Genomic DNA, 18219 nt, shown 5'->3' with positions numbered 1-18219 from the left:
CATTTACTGTCAGCATCACTTCATTTTAAATTATTTTGACCTGCAAAATAAAAATAAGATACCCTCTAAAAAGTCAATTCTTTTAAATGAGTCAACTTTATGAAAACATGCTTAGAACTTATTTTTCTTGTCTCACTGCAGACTAGTGAAAACTAGTGACCAGTGAAAATCAATGAGTCCTTTTAAATATACTATTAAGTCTAATAAACTCTCTTTATTAATTCTATACTTTCTAGTAAATTTGACTAAGTTTACTTCATAGTTGGCAGTTCACTAGTTTAAAACCTTCCCGGTGGAAAATGTTACAGACCCGCAGGCTACCTACTCCAGAATAAAAACCAAACTTGTCTTCTTCCTGGTCTGATTCCTCTTTCTGCCCAAGGGTAAAAAGCCACAGGGGAGGTGTTAATGAAGTCAGTTGCATCTAGTTTCTTCTAGTAACACCAGCACCTAAGGGATTTGTCAGAGGTACGTATTTGAATCCTCAACTATGCTTTGTAATAAAAGCTTTTTAAAAAAAAAACGATGTTCCTTGACATTGTTACATTAAATGGTACAATTATCGGTTTTAATTTAATTATGTTGAATAAAAGACAGCACAGGACGTGTGAAATCAGGTTATTGGGTCTAAACCATCTGAGAATTTCAAAATTCAGATAAAATGGAACAGAAAGATGTCAGAAGACATCAAATCTAGTAAAGTGTCAAATTGTTTCATTAATTTTCTTTTCATCTGTGACTGAACTATTAAATTGATCTAATGATTTTTAAATTTTGATTACTGTCTTTTATTTCTAAAAGGTTAATTTAGTTCTTTTTCAATTTACGTCACTTTGTAGCTTCTTATTCTTTGCAGGCATCTTCAACGTAGATTTAAATCCAGTAAGTGTAAGTGTTTTACAGTCACCATATGATAATCCAGTATCTGAAGTCTATCAGTCTGTTTCTATTGTCTTTTTCTGCTGGCTCTCTGCATAGAGTGTAGTTCCCTTGAGTTTCTAGTTGTCTTTGTGTACTGGTCATTGCATTTGAAAACTAGTATTTGTGGGAATAATTTGAGGCCTGTGATGAAGATACCCTCTTTCAGAAAGGATATGCATATCCTTCTGCCGGAGTCCTCCAGGCATTTAAACCAGCTTTTTTGACTTAAGGCTTCCTGGGCAACCCAGGAGGTAAAAACCCAGCTATAATTCCTTGTAGATGTCCTACTAGATTCAGCTCTTAATGGTTTAGCTCTTTGAGGTCACAGTATGTTGAGGGGAGAATCTCCTATTAGACTTCACACATTCTGTGGACCCTGGGATTGGATTTATGTCTCTGTTACCCAGGGTGGCTGTCCAAGTAAATGTTTCAGTTTCCTGGAACTGAGAAATATGTTTAGCTTGTTATTTGTTTATCTTGTTTATTTCTCTCCCCCCACCCCTCCTGTTTGAACAAGTAATTCGCTATTAAAAAGAATAGCATTTTAATAGAGTTTTGGTTTGCGAGCTTGGGGAATAGTGGGTTATTTATTTAAAATGGTTAGAAATTTCTTCCATAGATGAAGAAATTTGAGGAAATCTTTCTTTGTTATCCTAAATTTTAAAAGTCTCCATTCTGTTCATCTTGATAAAATAAATGCAAATTTGTTTCTTTTTACTGATGACATTATCTTAAATGCTTAAATATTACTAAATCCTAACCAGATTGCAGTGAAACTGGTGCTCTCTCGTTCATACTTGTTGGTATTTTACAATTATAAGCCATTTGAAAAGTCATTTGTCAATGTGATTCAAAAGCCCTCAGTGTCCTGGAAACATATCATAAGGAAATAATTCAAAACTGGGAAAAACCTATATGTGTAAAGATTTTATTCAGAGTCTTAATCATAAAATTAGATGATTAGAAATAGCCTAAATGCTTTAAAATAAGAAAATAGTTATGTAAATTATGATACATCCATTTGCTATATTGTTATGCAGCCATTATAAATCATAAGTATGAACATCGTTTAGACAAGTGGAAAATGCTTATGATCAAGTGGCAATGCAGGATACAAAATTTATATACATCTTGACTATAACTATGTAAAAGGCAAAAGACAGTAAAAAAAAAGACATCAAATACAAAAAAACTTACCAACTTAAAATTTCCCAGGTTATTTGGTGAGCCCATCTATATCAGACTCAGGAAATCAACATAGTTGTACTAAAGTGGCACTACTTTTTTCTTCTGTGTTTTGTCAAGTTTCCTATGACATTAAGTATAAAATGAATAATTTAAAAATAGGTATAAAAATAACATGTTGATGGGGCACCTGTCTGACTCAGTCAGTAGAGTATACAACATTTAATCTCAGGGTCATGAGTTCAAGCCCCACATTGGGTGTGGAGCCTATTTTTAAAAAATTAAAAAATAGTAACATTGGTGATGGTTGCACAACTATGAATTTACTGAAAAAATTTAATTGTATATCTTAAACGGGGAATTTTATAGTATGAGAGTTGTATCTGAAAAAGCTGCTGTTAAAAAATTAAAAATATAATTTCTAAAGTGAATATTATTTTTTTAAAGGTTTTATTTTTAAGTGATCTCTATACCAAACATGGGGCTTGAACTCTCAATCCCAAGATCTAGAGTCACATGCTCTACTGATTGAGCCAGTCAGGTGCCCCTAAAGTGAACATTATTTATGAAATATCCCAGTGTTTGCTTTTTTTGAAGTTTTTAATTTGCCAATCCTGTAGTCTTATAGTTTTTGTTTTCTTTTCTTTTTTTGAGAAAATTATAAAACTTTATTGAGAGGTATTTGAAAAGGCAAAATAAATAGAGCTATATCATGTCCATGAATTAGAAGACTCAACCTTGTAATTACTCTATAAATTCAATACAAATCCAATAAAAATTCCAACATTTTTGTTTTGTTTTAGAACTTGTCAATCTAATTCTAAAAGTTGTACAGAAGAGCAAATGGCTAAGAATAGCTAAGGTATTCCTAAGTAAGAAAAATTTGGTGATTTTTTTGGAGCTGGAGGTAGGATTTGCCCTGAGATATCAAGGCCATTTTCTAGGGGTGCCTGGGTGGCTCAGTCGGTTAGGTGTCTTACCTCAGCTCAGGTCATGATCTCACAGTTCATGAGTTCAAGCCCTTGGAATTCTCTCTCTCTTCCTCTCTCTCTGCCCCTCCCTCACTTGCACTTTCTCTCTCTCAAAATAAACAAATAAACTTAAAAAAAAAAAAAGAGACTATTTTCTAAAGTTATACAGGATGGTATAGTATTGCCCCAAGGTTAGACAAATTGACCAGTGAGTCAGAATAGAAACCATCAACAGATACACACACACACACACACACACACACACACACACACACACAGACTTCATTTATGAAAGATCTGGTGTTAGAGATAAGTGGGGAAATAATTAACTACCCAGCAAATGGTGCTGGGATAACCACCACTTATCCATATGGGGAAAGTATTATATTAAACTTTTATCTCATATTTTTCACAAAAATCAGGGAAGACTAAAGACAAATGTGAAAAGCAAAACTATAAAATGTTTACAATTCAGTAAAGAATGTCTCTATGACTTTGGGTAGGAAATGAACTCCCTACCACCAACCTAATTTATATTCAGCTTTATAAGATACTTTTCAAAACCTGTTACTTCCAGAAGGACATGGTTGACAAGCCATAACATCTGACACCTTTCAAACTCTGCTCCCCCAAAAGTCAACAGTCCTCTGTTGCTGTTTTGAACAGGCACAGTTCTCAGAATTGGTGGATATTTTCCATGAGGCATGTAATAAGATCTTTTCACAGGTCAACTCTGACATGAAGGAAACGTACTAAAAACTCCAAGATTATCAATGGGATGATCTGCAAACTACAAACAGGAATCTTGGGTCTTTTGAGCAACACCATCTTGATGTTTTCACCCAAAGGCCTGAGTACCTGACACAGGATTTTAGGGGTTCCAAAGCCATATCATAACTACTTCAGGAAGTCAAGCATATGTGCTGATGGCATCAGGAAAGAAGACATGAAGTTTTGCTTCCCTATGCTGTAAGGCTTCTAAGCCAAAGAAACGTGTGAATGTCAGAAAATCTTCCCCCGGGAACCAAGAATAATCTTAAAAACAAAAAACAAAAAACAAGAAAGAAACGAGGATAGAAGATCCCCCATTTCAATCTGGCTTCTGAGACATTGTATTAATGGTATTTACACCTTTCACAAAAGACAACAACAATGTGTCTTATATGCTAACAACATCAGTTTGAAAGAAAAAACCAAATTCTACGTTTTCATAAAACCTGACTGAAGAAAAATAGTATTTGAAACAGTAGCACAGAGCACTAGAAGCACAGAGCTATCAAAAACGTACACTTCACTTGGTATTCCCAGTGTGTTCTGCTTTCTGTGACTGGACTGTGGAAGCATCTAGGTTCTTTGCAGCATTGCTCCCATCCTTGCCACCATCTGCTTTCCCCTTTCTCCCTTTGGGCAACTTCTCTCCTTTCTTTACAGCAGACTTTTTAGGCCTGGGTTCTGGTTTTGGAGGAGCAGGGTTAGCAGACAACTGTGCCGATCTACTCTGTGGCTCATCCTTCACCTTCACCTTGTCACCTTTAGGATCTCCTTTTGCCTTTCTCTTGGTCCTGGTGGCAGCAGTAGTTGGCAGGTGGCTTTGTCAGTCCAGGGAGAGGGGTGGTGGTTGTCTTCCTCATGCTGCTCCTAGAAAGATTTCTTTAAGAGGGGTGCCTGGGTGGCTCGGTTGGCTGAGAATCCAACGCTTGATCTCAGCTCTTGGTCTTGATTTCAGGGTTGTGAGTTCAAGCCCTGTGCTGGACTTCACACTGGGTGTGAAACCTACTTAAAAAAAAAAAAAAAAGACTTAAAAAAAAAAAAAGGAAACTTATCAGGAGACCACCGGCTGACGCTCCAGAGACCCAAGTACCACACCCTCTGAGAGGTGTGGGCTCCCAGCTGCTTTCCACCTCACAGGTGCCTTCAGCTGGGGCAGGGCTGGCATGGGCTATAGTCTTATAATTAAATATCATTCTCTCTTTGATCCTCCCAGCTCTCTCCCCACTGCTACCAACACAGCTGTCCTTTCTCATGTAGAACTTCATTCTCTTTAATACATCTGTGATACTGAGATGTATAATAAGAAATATATATATTTCATCTTCATCTGGGTTGCTGGTACAGATCTCCCAAAACATTTGGAATTTCCTAGGTGATGAGATTAGTAAAGGTGTCTCTAATTTTGTTTATAGTGACATTTGGAAGCACCTAAGGATAGGGGCTGGTTTCCAGAAAAACCAACCATGTAATTATAAAGTTGGAGTTTTCCATCCCATCCCCCTGACCTTCCTGTAGGGAGATGGGCTGGAGGTTGAGTTCAATCACCAATGGTCAGTAATTGATCATACCTATGTAATGAAGCCTCTTTAAAAACCTAAGATGGCAGGGTTCAGAGAGCTTCCAGGTTTGTGAAGACATGGAGATGTGGGGAGATAGGTATGTTTGGAGAGAGCATGGAAGTTTTACACCCTTTCCCCATACCCTCCCTATGCATCTCCTCCATCTGGCTGTTCTGAGTTATATCCTTTTATAATAAATCAGTAATCTAAATGTAAGTAAAGTTAACTTATTAACTTAGTAAAGCAAGTAAAATGTTTTCTGGAGTTCTGTGAGCCACTCTAGCAAATTTAATTGAACCCAAGGAGGGGGCTTTTGGGAGCTCAGAGCCATAGTCAGCCAGAAACAGGTGACAACCTGGACTTGGCAATTAGCATTTGAAGGGGGGCGGCAGTCTTGAAGGACTGGGCACTTCACCTGTAAGATCTGAATCTATCTATGGGTAGACAGTGTCGGAATTGTGTTCAACTGTAGGACATCCAACTGGTGTCTGAGAATTGCTTCTTGGTATGCGAATGATCCCCACAGATACTGCAATGGGTTCCAGGATCATTTAACATCACTTTCTCCCAGTGTCTAAACACTTCCTGATCTCATTTCCTTTTCCTCTCAGCTGCAGCTTGTAATTGCTCATCTGAGCAACAAACTTCCTCACCAAACTCTATACTTCCTTGTAGGCTTACCCCTGTCTGACCCTTCCCAGAAAACCCTAAGCCTAGTTCAGTACTCTATCTACCTTCTGTGGTTGTACGCATCCCAGTTTTTTCACTCCTCCCTGTATTGACCTTATTCAGTCCCTCCTTCACTGATTCTGGGTTTGATCATGTGACTTGCTTTGGTCAAGGGACATTAGCAACTATGACTCAAGTAATGACTGAAAAAATGCTGGCACATACAGATCTTGCCGTCTGCTCTTTAGAACAATGAGTTCACTTAGAAGCCTGAGCTAGCTGGCTGGGGAATGAGAAATAAATAGAGCTGAGGTCTCTCCAGAACAACCAGTCTGCCAACTATCAGGTATTTGAATAAGGCAGTTCTAGACCATTTCATCCAACTGAGCTGGCCTAGAACAGAACCACCTGCTGACATTTAGAATCACAAGATATAGGGGCTTCTGGGTAACTCAGTCAGTTAAGCATCTGACTCTTGGTTTTATAACTCAGGCCACGATCTCGTGGTTCATGGATTCAAGCCCTGCGTCAGGCTCACACTGACAGTGCAGAGCCTGCTTGGGATGCTCTCTCTCTGCCCCTCTCCCACTCACGCTCTCTCAAAATAAATTTAAAAACTTTAGAATCATGAGAAATAATACATATTTGTTGTTTTAAGTCATGGAGTGTTGGGAGAATTTGTTTTGCACCAAAAACTGACATGCATTTTCACTAACCTTACATTTACCCTTACCTTCATAGCATGATTAGAAATTATCTATTAGAGATTATCTAATATCTAACAGTTCTAGCCTGCACATTTCAGGCTGGAACTATCAGAAATTAATGGTATCACATCTCACTTGGGTTCTTGGGGTCTCTGTCAGTCGTTTTACCTGTCAGCTACCTTTCCCCTGCCTTTCAGTACCTGACCATTCCCTTCCCTCACCACGCTCCTCCCATCCCCAGTTCAGTCCTATCCCCTATCATTTAAGAAAATGACTTTGTTGCCTGCTTGAGATAATTTGGGGCTTGCAGGCTACAGTGAGGACTATGGATGTTTTTCTGAATAGGCTAAGAATCCACTGGAGGTTTTGGAGCAGTGGAGGGACACTCTAGCTGTTGTGTGGACAATACAATGTAGTAGAGCAAGAATAGATAAAAAGAGATGGTGGTGGCTTGGTTTAGGGAGATTGAGAAGGAAGTGCAGAGTGTGGAGAGTGGTGGAAACAGGGCCCCATTTATGGAGATTAACATGTAAATAACATCCTCTGGAGTAGTGAAATGCAGTTGTCCTGGGCAAAGGGATACAACTGAAAATTCTGGTTATATTTTGAAGATAAGAACCAACAGAATTTGCTCATGAATTTTGTGTGGGAAGAAAAAGAGGAATCAAGGATAATCACATTGTATAATAATAATTTTATTAAATTGGTGCTTAACTATCCTACCCCCTCTGAGCAGAAGGCAGACTCTGTCCTAAGTATCTTTCTTTGTATACTAGTCTTGAGTGAATACATGAATGACTCAACTAATGGATAAATCCTGGTTAATATTTTTAGGTTAGAGAAGATTACCTATTTTCTTTGAAAAGATCACTTTCTTCTTGCTTTTCTATTTACAAAGTGAAAATAGTGTATAATAATGAAGTCTCATTGCATTGTAGGTGGGATTATTGAAATGTACTCTACACTAGTGCTTCCCCAAATGCAGTCATCAGAATGATTACCAGTCAACAAATATTATCAGTTGGCAATGAGATAAGGAGTTTTTGACAGAATGAAATCAACTGTGTCACTAAACACACTATTCAGCTGACTTTTCCTTCCATAGTGAAACTTTGTCTCTTAAGGAAGTAGTATGCTGATTTGCATTCTGACGTAAGCTCCGTACCTTGTTGCCAACTGGCACCTTTTGTTACATTACAACCAAGGATCCACTGGATTTTCTGAATCTTATCAAATATTTTATTGGACAGGCCAAACATATTAAAGCCTGGTAAATTTCTTTTATGTATGTATGTATGTATGTATGTGTGTATGTTTATTTTTGAGAGAGAGAAACACAGAGTCCAAAGAATCCAAAGCAGGTTCCAGGCTCTGAGCTGTCAGCACAGATCCTGAAACAGGGCTTGAACCCATAGACCATGAGATCATGACCTGAGCCAAAGTCGGGCGCTTAACGGACCGAGCCATCCAGGTGCCCCCCCTGGCAAATTTCTTAATAGTCCCAAAACAATCTGCAGAGTTATATAAAGGGGATGATGTATTTAAAAATGGGAAAATTATTTTTGAAAGGACTTTAAAGATTTTTTAAAAATTATTTTTAAGTAATGTCTACACCCAAAGTGGGGCTCAAACTCAAAACCCCAAGATCAAGAGTCATGCTCTGCTGACTGAGCCAGCCAGGTGCCCCAGGACTTTAAGGCATCTAAAGGCAGCGAGGTGTAGTGGAAAGAACATGGATTTTTTACTCAGACCTGGCTTCAAATCACTGCTCTGTCAGCCAGCCAGCATATGCCTTTATACTGTCTTTGTTTTGTCACAGCTAAGTGGAAACAATACCTACCTCCCTGGGTTATAGCAAAGTTGAAGTGACACAATATGTATTAGAAGCCTACCACAGGGCTTAGCATGTGGGAGACATTCAGTAACTATTAACTCTCCTTTTCTCTTTTTCTTCAATATAAATATCACCTGCCCAGTCACACACTCTTGCAATACCTCTCTATCTGTAATCTTGTTAAATTTCAAGTGTGTTCTTGTTGGGGTCATATGCCCTGCTCACATGGTTTATATGGTTTGTTGTGGATGGCAGATACAAGGAAGGAACTTGTTCCAGGAAGCAGAGCAAGAGAGGTGAGTAGGAAAGCTGAGATTACACCTGTACACAGTGATATTAATGTCATTATAAAAATACCGTGGTACAAACTAGATTCCCTATTACCATTGTTAGTACTAAGAAGAGCACACATCCAGAAGACCCCCACTTCTTTTTTTGATACCCACACAATTATTGTTGCTATTTTGAGTGGGAATTGAAACCACTGTAAGAATACAAGTGATAGAGCTTTCCTTCTGGTCAACAACATTTCACAAGGTGAAAATCGAGGGCTGGTATCTATTGTTGTCACTATTTGGTATCATACAGACCTGGGTTCATTTTCACCTTATCATGTAGTAGTTTGACTTCAGAAAAGTTTTTAATCTTTCTGAATTTGTGTCCTTATTCTATTAGTTGGAAGTTCAATTCAATGCCACCATGTTGCACAACTCCAGGGAGCTCCACTCACATAGATCGCACAGGGAGTTAAGCAACTCTGGTTCAGAAACCATAACAAAGACTTAAATAATAGTGGCATAAACAAGGTAGAAATTAATTTTTTAAGTCTATTTATTTTGAGAGAGAGAGAGAGTGAGCATGTGAGCAGGGTTGGGGCTGAGAGAGAGGCAGAGAGAGAGAATTTCAAGCAGGCTCCACACTGTCAGTGCAGAGCCTGATGCAAGGCTAGAACTCATGTACTTGGGAGATCATGAGCTGAGCCGAAACGAAGAGCTGGGTGCTTAACCGACTGAGCCACCCAGGCACCACTAGTAGAAATGATTTCTTACTTATGAGAATGTCTCAGTGTATACAGTCCAGGGCTGATGCATAGGCTCCACAGTGTTGGGGACTTAGATTTCAATGCTCTCTCATCAGTCTTATTGCTATACCAGCCATAATGTGCTACTCTCGTTCATGTGGTCCCAGTCAAAAAATTAACATTTACTCAAGCAAGGAGCGAGAAAAGCAAGGAGGAGGACACATTTGTTACCTTGCAGAATACCATCCACAAGCTCTACACCTCCATTCTTCTCATATCACTTTGTTGTTCATAGCTGCAAGAGAGGCTAGGAACTATAAATATTAGCTGTACAGCCATGTGCCCACCAAAAATTTTATTACTTTTCAAGAAGGGAAGAATGGATATTTAGGAACTACTAGTTTCTGTCTGCCTTACTTATAAGGGTTTTGTGAAAATTAAATACATACCTCAAGAAAGTCAATACTCAAGAAAATTTTTTCCTTTTTTTCTCATTGCCCTCACCTTCTTTCCCAAAAAGGGAATTTATTTCCAACAGCCATTCATTAGCAATACATTTACAACACATCAATAAGAATTGTATCAGAGTTCCTGACTGTCTCAGTCAATTGATCTTGCAAGATCAAGATCTTGGGGTCTTGAGTCCAAGCCCTACAGTGGGCGTACAGCCTACTTAAAAAAAAATTGCATAGGGGCACCTGGGTGGCTCAGTTGGTTAAGCAGCTGACTCTAGATTTCAGCTCAAGTCATGATCTTGCAGTTGGAGAGTTCCAGCCTCACATCAGGTTTGTGCTGACAGTGTGGCACCTACTTGGGATTCTACCTCTCCTCTCTCCCTGCCCCTCCCCTGCTTACTTTCTCTCTCAAAAATAAATAAATAAACTAAATAAATATCTTAAAAATTGTACAGACTTCATTTTTTTTCCTAACTGGCTAATCACAAAATTCAGCTCTCTATTAAATTGTGGAACACTTGGGCTACCTGGCTGGCTCAGTTACAAAAACATGCAACTCTTGATCTCAGGGTCATGAGTTCGAGGCCCACATTGGGTGTTGAGAGTACTAAAAATAAATAAATACACCTAAAAAAATAAAGTAATAATAAAATGTGCAACACTGTAATGAATGCCTGAAAGGAGCTGCAGAAATAAAAGACTTTGGAAAAGGGAAGCACCAGAAAGAATCTTGAATGTGCTGATTTTGATTAGAAGCTTGGTTCATAAGAAATGAGTAGAGTACTGAAAATGTTGATAAGCAAATTCATGTGAGCAGCTCAGGGGACCCCAACATAGGATATAAATTACTATTGAGAATCACTTTGATCTGTCACTTGGGATAAAGCAGTGGTCTGGGGAAGAAAGGATTTGATTCCAGAAAGAATTGAGTCTGGGCCTGGGTGGAAATATTTTGACTAACAGGAGACAATAGAGACGTCAAGGGTCAGAAATAGAGTAGGGTACTTTTGACAAAATAGGGAGTAAACAAAGGATGATTTTAAAGAAAATGCATTTGTTTACTCATTTATGTGTCTGTTCACTCATTAGTGGTGGGCACAGTGAAATTGGGGAGAGAAACCTAGGATCTTCCCTCAAAAATTTTAGTATGCTATAGAGAGTGAATAATGTAAGTCTTGTGTACTTGAACGTTACCTAATCTATATATGCATTCCACACAATGACACTTTCAAATGGTACACTAAAACAGCAATGTGTATATTACCATGAAACCCATATAGTCAAATCAAATTATGTTGTTTAAACTTTTAGTCAGAATAAATATTCACATACACACTTCCTACCTTCTACTCCAAAAATCAGTGTTGCACATAGCACAGAATCTCTTCTTAAATAGTATGGAGATCCTCTTAAATAGGATATTTGCAGTCGTATTTATTGCAACAAAATTTTTACTTATAAATCAGATATTTATTTATTCAGTAGTATTATGTAGATACATAGTGACCTCTATATCCTCTCAGTAGGTTATTTTGAGGCCTTCTCAAAAGTTGTGATATTATGATATTTGCAATTAACTGACATGGCTTCAATCCCAACTTGTCCACGATCTAGTCATGTAATCACAGACAAGGCGCTTAATCCCTCTGAGCTGTAAGTCCCTGTAAAATGGAGATAGTAATACCTGCCCTGTCCACCACACAGGATTATTGCCATGCTGTCAGTAAAAGTAAAAAAAGTACAGAGAACAGTGATTTGTTTTAATTGCTGTAATTCCAGGCCTTGAGCATATACCAGTATCCAGGGTGGTATTTAAATTGCTACCTAATTTTTCTGAGCACTTTGAAAGATGAGCTCAGACTAGATTTCTCTTTTTCTCTGGTAAACTACCAAACAACCTCATGTTTTCTATTCCTATTCCTATTTCTGCATTTTTCCTTCTTAACAGTTGCTGAAATGAGAAGTGGTTTAAATAATTTAAGTCCCTGGTAGTTACATACTGAAAATACTGAGAAAACAGTAGATGCTTTTATTTTATTAGAACGATGGGAAAGAATATTAACATTAAGAAAGTCCTGATCTAGTAGTAGAGTTACTTACATTACCTTGCTAATCTCTTTTAGCCCTCACAGCACTGTAGGGTAAGATTGTTGGAGGAAATAAGACTCAGTGGTTTAGTGACCTGCCCCAAATCACAGCTGTGAGTGTGGAGCTGGGATTCAAACCCAAGTTTGAGCACAGCAATTAACTTTTTTCCTCTAACAAATTCCCAAGTGCTGTGGATTCTGCTGGTGTGGAGTCCATGTTTTAAGAACCACTAGGCCAGACTCTGACATATTTATCACCTATTATCTCTCATGCTAAATTCAGCATTGTGTTGGAAACCCAGGATACACTGGCTAGGAAGTAACTCAGGTTACCCCTCTTGAAACACACAGTAAAAAATAAATTAGAGGAACAAAACCACACAAGGCATAGAAAACAAAATTAAAATGGCAAGTGTAAATCCAATCTAATAACATTACATGTGAATGGAACATTGTCAGACTGGATTTTGAAAAAATCCAACTATATACTGTCAACAGGAGACACATTTTAGATTCCAATATACAAATAGAAAGTAAAAGAATGGAAAGGGTATATCATGCAAACAACAAAATAAAGTTGGAGTGATTGTACTAATGTCAGACAAAATAGACTTAAAGCCTATTAACAGAGAATCTTTTTAGAGATTAAGAGGGACATTTCATAATGATAAATGGGTTAATCTGTCAAGAAGCTATAACAACTATAGGCATATATACATTTGACAACAGATCATCAAAATACATTAAGCAAAAACTGACAGAAATGAAGGGAGAAATAGTGTACAATAATGGTGGGAGACGTCAATACTCCGTTTTCAGAAATGGATAGAGCAATTGGATAGGCCAGCAAGAAAACAGAAGACTTGAACAATGCTATAAACAAACTAGGTCTAATGGACTTCTATAGAGCCCTCCACCCAACAATAGCAGAATACACAATCTTTTCAAGTACACATGGGAAATTCTCCGGGACAGACCATATACTAAGCCATAAAAACAAACAAATACATATAAGAGGATAGAAATAATACAAAGTTTGTTTTCCAGTAAGAATGGAATGAAATTGGAAATCCATTAACAGAATTTGGGGAAACGGAAACTTGCAAGTATGTTGAAGTTAAACAATGCACTCCTAAATACTGAAAGGGTCAAAGGAGAAAGCAAAAGGGAAATTAGAAAATACTTGAGATGAATGAAAATGAAAGCACAAATGAAACTTATGGGGTGCAGCTAAAGCAGTGCTTAGAAGATAATTTACAGCTGAAAATGCCAATGTTAAAAAAGAAGAAAGATCTTTAACCAGTAACTTGACCTTCCACGTTGAGACACAAGTAAAAGAAGAGCAAACTAAATTGTAAGCAAGCAGATGGAAGGAAATAAAGATTAAAGAGGAAATGAATGAAATAGAGAATAGGAAAATGATAAAAATAAAAACAAAACAAAAACTGGTCCTTTGACAAGACCAAAAAATTGACAGGCCTTTAGCTAGATTGACCAAGGTAAAAATAGAAAGACTTAAATTCCTGGAATCAGAAATGAATAGGGAACATTATTGTTGACCTTACAGATATAAAAAGGATTATGGAGGAATACTATGAACAATTGTATGCCAATAAGTTAGATAATTTAGATGGAGAAATTTCTATAAAGAAACAAAATACCAAAAGCTGATTTAAGAAACACAGTCTTAATAGGCACATAAAAATGTTAGTAATAAAAAGATCTACCCATGAAGAAAAGTTCAGATGACTTAACTAGCAAATTCTACCAAACATTTCAAGAATTAATTACCAATTCTTCACAAACGCTTACAAAAAAATAGATGAGGGAACATTTCCTAACTCATTCTATTAAGCTATTAGTACCTCGATAACAAAACTAGACAAAAATGTCACACACAAAAAAGCCAAAACTCATTATGTCTTATGAATTTGAACAAATAAAACCTCAACAAAATACTAGCAAATCAGATTCAATAACATATGCAAAGAATTATACACCATGAACAAATGGGATATATTTCAGGAAAGTGAGATTGATTTAATATCCAAAAATCAATAAATGTTATACACCATATCTACACAATTAAAAGGGAAAAAAAACCCACATGGTAATTTAATGGATGCAAAAAAAAATTGACAAAATCCAATACCCTTTCATAATAAAAACAGTTAACAGACTAGGAATAGAAAGAAACTTCCTCAACTTGATAAAAAGCATCTATGGGGGCACCTGGTTGACTCAGTCAGAAGAGCATACGACTCTTGATCTTAGGATCATGAGTTTGAGCCCCACATTGGGTGCAGAGATTACTAAAAAAAAAAAAAAAAAATCAACGAATTAATTTTTTAAAAAGATGCTTTAAAAAAAAGCAACTATGAAACCCCACAGCAAACAAGACAAGCATGACTACTTTTGCTACTTCCATTCAACATTATATTGAATGTTCTAGCAGGAAATTAGGCAAGAAAAAGAAATAAAAGGCATCCAGATTGGAAAGGAAGAAGTAAAACTATATTCACAGATGATATAATCTTGTATATAGATAATAAAAAAATCCACCAAAAAAACCTGTTTGAGCTCATAAACTAATACAGTAAGGCTGAAGGATACAAGAGCAATAAATAAAAATCAATTGTATTTTTAGACACTAGCAAAAAATACTCAGAAAATGAAATTAAGAAAATTCTATTTTAAAGGGCACAGGGCTGACTTAGTTGGTAGAGAGTGCAACTCTTGATCTCAGGGTTGTGGTTCAAGCCCTGTGTTGGGTGTAGAGCCCACTTAAAGCAAATTCTATTTACAATAATATCAAAAAGAATAAAATAGTTAGCAATAAATTTAATGAGGGGCACCTGGCTGGCTCAGTCAGTGGAGCATGTGACTCTGATGTCGGGGTTATGAGTTCAAGTCCCACATTGGGTATACTTAAAATTACTTAAAAATAAAATCTTAAAAGAGGAATAAATTTAATAAAAGAAGTACAAAATAAATACATACAAAAGTAAACCCATCTGTCTATAGTCAACTGATTTTTGACAAGAATGCCAAGGCCATTCAATGGAGAAAGAAGAATCTTTTCAATAAATGATGTTGGACATCTGGATAGTTACGTGTGAAAGAATGAAGTTGGCCTATCTCAGACTGTATATAAAAATTAATTCAAAATGGACCAACAACCTGAATTCAACAGCTAAAATGATGAAACATTTAAAAAAAAAATGGTGGGGGGGCACCTGGGTGGCTGAGTCTCTTGAGCTTCTGACTTCGGCTCAGGTCATGATCTCGCAGTTGGTGAGTTCGAGCTCCACGTTGGACTCTCTGCTGACAGCTCAGAGCCTGGAGCCTGCTTCAGATTCTGTGTCTCTCTCTCTCTGCCCCACCCCCTCTTGCACTCTGTTTCTCTTTCTCAAAAATAAATATTAAAAAAATGGAGATAAGTCTTATTGACATCCAATTTGTCAATTGGTTCTTAGATATGACACCAGAAGCACAAACAAAAAAAGAAAAAAATAGATAAATTGGGCTTCATCACAATTAAAAACCTTTCCGCTTTAAATGACACCATTAAGTAAAAAGAGAATCCACAGAATGGAAGAAAATATTGATGACTCATATATCGAACATAGGATTTGTATATAGAATACATAAAGAATGCTAACAAGTCAATACTAAAAGACAAATAACCCAATTAGAAATAGGCCAAAGATCTGAGTAGACATTTCTCAAAAAAAAAAAAACCCCAAAAAACAAAAAACAAATGGCCAAAAAATACATGTAAAACTCAATGACATCAGTAATCATTAGGGAAATGTAAATCAAAATCTCTCACCCACTATTATGGCTATAACAAAAAAGTCAGGGAATCACAAATGTTGATGAAGGTGTTAAGAAATCAGAACATTTAGGGGCGCCTGGGTGGCTCAGTCGGTTAGCGTCTGACTTCGGCTCAAGTCATGATCTCACGGTTCATGAGTTTGAGCCCCCTGTCGGGCTCTATGCTGACAGCTCAGAGCCTGGAGCCTGGAGCCTGCTTTGGATTATGTGTCTCCCTCTCTCTCTGCCCTTCCCCCCCTTGTGCTCTTTCTCTTTCTGTCAAAAATAAGTAAATGTAAAAAAAAAAAAAATTAAAAAAAAAAAAGAAATCAGAACATTTAAACACTTAATGGGAATGTAAAATGGTGTAGTGACTTTGCAAAACAAATTGGCAGTTTTCCAAAATGTTAGATATAGAATTTCCATATGACCTGGCAATTCCACTCCTGGATATATAATCTAAAGAATTTAAAACAGGTGTTCAAACAAAATCTTGCTCACAAGTACTCATAGCTACTCCCCACTATTCACAGTAGCCAAAAGGAGAAAATAACCTGAACAGTCTACCAACAGATAAGTGTATAAACAAAAGTTGGTATATCCATACAGTGGAATATTTTTCAGCTATAAAAAAGAATGGTACATGCTACGACATAGATGAACCTTGTAAACATTATTCTAAGTGAAGGAATCCAGACACAAAAGGCTACATACTACAGGATTCCATTTATTGAAATAAGCAGCACTTTCAAATCCTTAAGGACAGAAAACAGATTAGTGGTTCCCCAGGGCAGGAAGAATAGGGGTGGGAAGGGGAAATGGGGACTGTTTACCCCAATAATAATAACAAAAAGATAAAACTTTTATGTACCTACCATCCACTTAAAGAAAAATGTCAAATACGAAGAAGCAGACTGACTTCAACAATAAAAACGCGTTTTTTAATTTAAAATTTTTTTTTTTTTTTTTTTTTTTTTTAATAAAAGCAATGGGTCACTGGGGTAGCTCAGTCCATTAAGCATTCAACTTCAGCTCAGGTCATGATCTCATGGTTTGTGGGTTTGAGCCCCGCATCAGGCTCTGTGCTGACAGTTCAGAGCCTGGAGCCTGCTTCGGATTCTGTGTCTCCTGTCTTTGCCCCTCCCCTGCTCGTGCTCTGTCTCTCAGTTTCACAAAAATAAGTAAATGTTAAAAAAAAACAAAAAACCACAAAAGCAAGTTAGAGTCTTTTACTTCATCTGGTACACCAAATAACAAAATATACAGTTCGGAGTTCCTTTGGCCAGTTGTTGGAAGTCAAGAAAATTTATTGAGCATCAAAGTGGCACAATTAGAATTGTGCTTTAGGAAATCCATCTGGCATTACAAGTTTTATTGGTGGGAAGTAGACTGGAGGCACAGACTCCTTGTAATAGAGACTCTTGAGGCCTTAAGTTGGGTGTGGTAGGAACAGAAAGAAACATATGGATGCCTATATTTGCCCTTTGTCTTTTTTTTTATATCCACTACACTTACAATCAAATTTCTGTTGTAGCAGGAGTTAGCAGACCAGAAGACACACAGCAGTATCCTTCTAGATACAGGCATATCTAGAGATTCCCCAAGGAGAACATCAGACCAGGAAATAGGCAGTCTGAAATGATTTTGTTGTTAAGCAAGGAGTTGACAATGTTTGCTTTCTTAGTCTGTCTGCAACAGACCTAAGATAAGCAACAGCTATTATTTACTGATCATTTGCTGAGCAAATTATACGTATATTAGGACTAGCTCACTTAATTCTTTTTTTTAATTAAATTTTTTAAAATGTTTATTTATTTTTGAGAGAGAGAGAGAGAGAGAGAGAGACAGAGCGTGAGAGGGGGAGGGGCAGAGAGAGAGGGAGACACAGAATCTGAAGCAGGCACCAGGCTCTGAGCTATCGGCACAGAGCCCGAATCGGGACTTGAACTCACGGACCAGGAGATCATGACCTGAGCCGAAGCTGGGTGCTTAACCGACTGAACCACCCAGGTGCCCCTTAATTCTTTTTTAACAATCCCGGAAAGCAAGTACTACTTAGTCCATCTTATGGATGAGTAAACTAGGGTTCAGAGAGAATAAGAAACTTGTCCTTTAAGGTAAGAATTGGACTTCATACTTAACTCTAAAGTCTGTGTCTTAAGAAGGAAAAAGGTGGGGGTGCCTGGGTGGCTCAGTCAGTTAAGCATCTGACTGTTGATTTCA

At 37.3% G+C, this 18219-nt stretch overlaps 1 protein-coding gene across 1 annotated transcript; it reads right to left on the bottom strand.

Annotated features, from left to right (window-relative positions):
- Positions 1–4162: 4162 nt before the first annotated feature.
- LOC125922443 (high mobility group nucleosome-binding domain-containing protein 4-like) lies at positions 4163–5113 on the bottom strand. The gene is made up of 2 exons (XM_049630057.1): positions 4944–5113; positions 4163–4639 (listed from the first exon to the last, which is right to left on the bottom strand). The coding sequence occupies exons 1-2, from the start codon at positions 5111–5113 to the stop codon at positions 4369–4371; spliced, it is 441 nt and encodes a 146-aa protein (XP_049486014.1). The 3' UTR covers positions 4163–4368.
- Between the last annotated feature and the right edge of the window lie 13106 nt (positions 5114–18219).

The sequence above is a fragment of the Panthera uncia genome, chromosome B1, assembly GCF_023721935.1.
Source record: "Panthera uncia isolate 11264 chromosome B1, Puncia_PCG_1.0, whole genome shotgun sequence".
In the NCBI taxonomy this organism is placed as follows: Eukaryota; Metazoa; Chordata; class Mammalia; order Carnivora; family Felidae; genus Panthera; species Panthera uncia.
This window is presented reverse-complemented; position numbering and strand designations above follow the sequence as displayed.

Excerpts from the sequence above, each read along its gene's own strand:
- LOC125922443 (XM_049630057.1), bottom strand. The coding sequence starts at position 5,113 with ATGAAGTTCTACATGAGAAAGGACAGCTGTGTTGGTAGCAGTGGGGAG. Across the intron at positions 4,640-4,943 it reads GAGCCCACACCTCTCAGAGG|GACCAAGAGAAAGGCAAAAG; the intron begins GTGTGGTACTTG and ends TGCTGCCACCAG.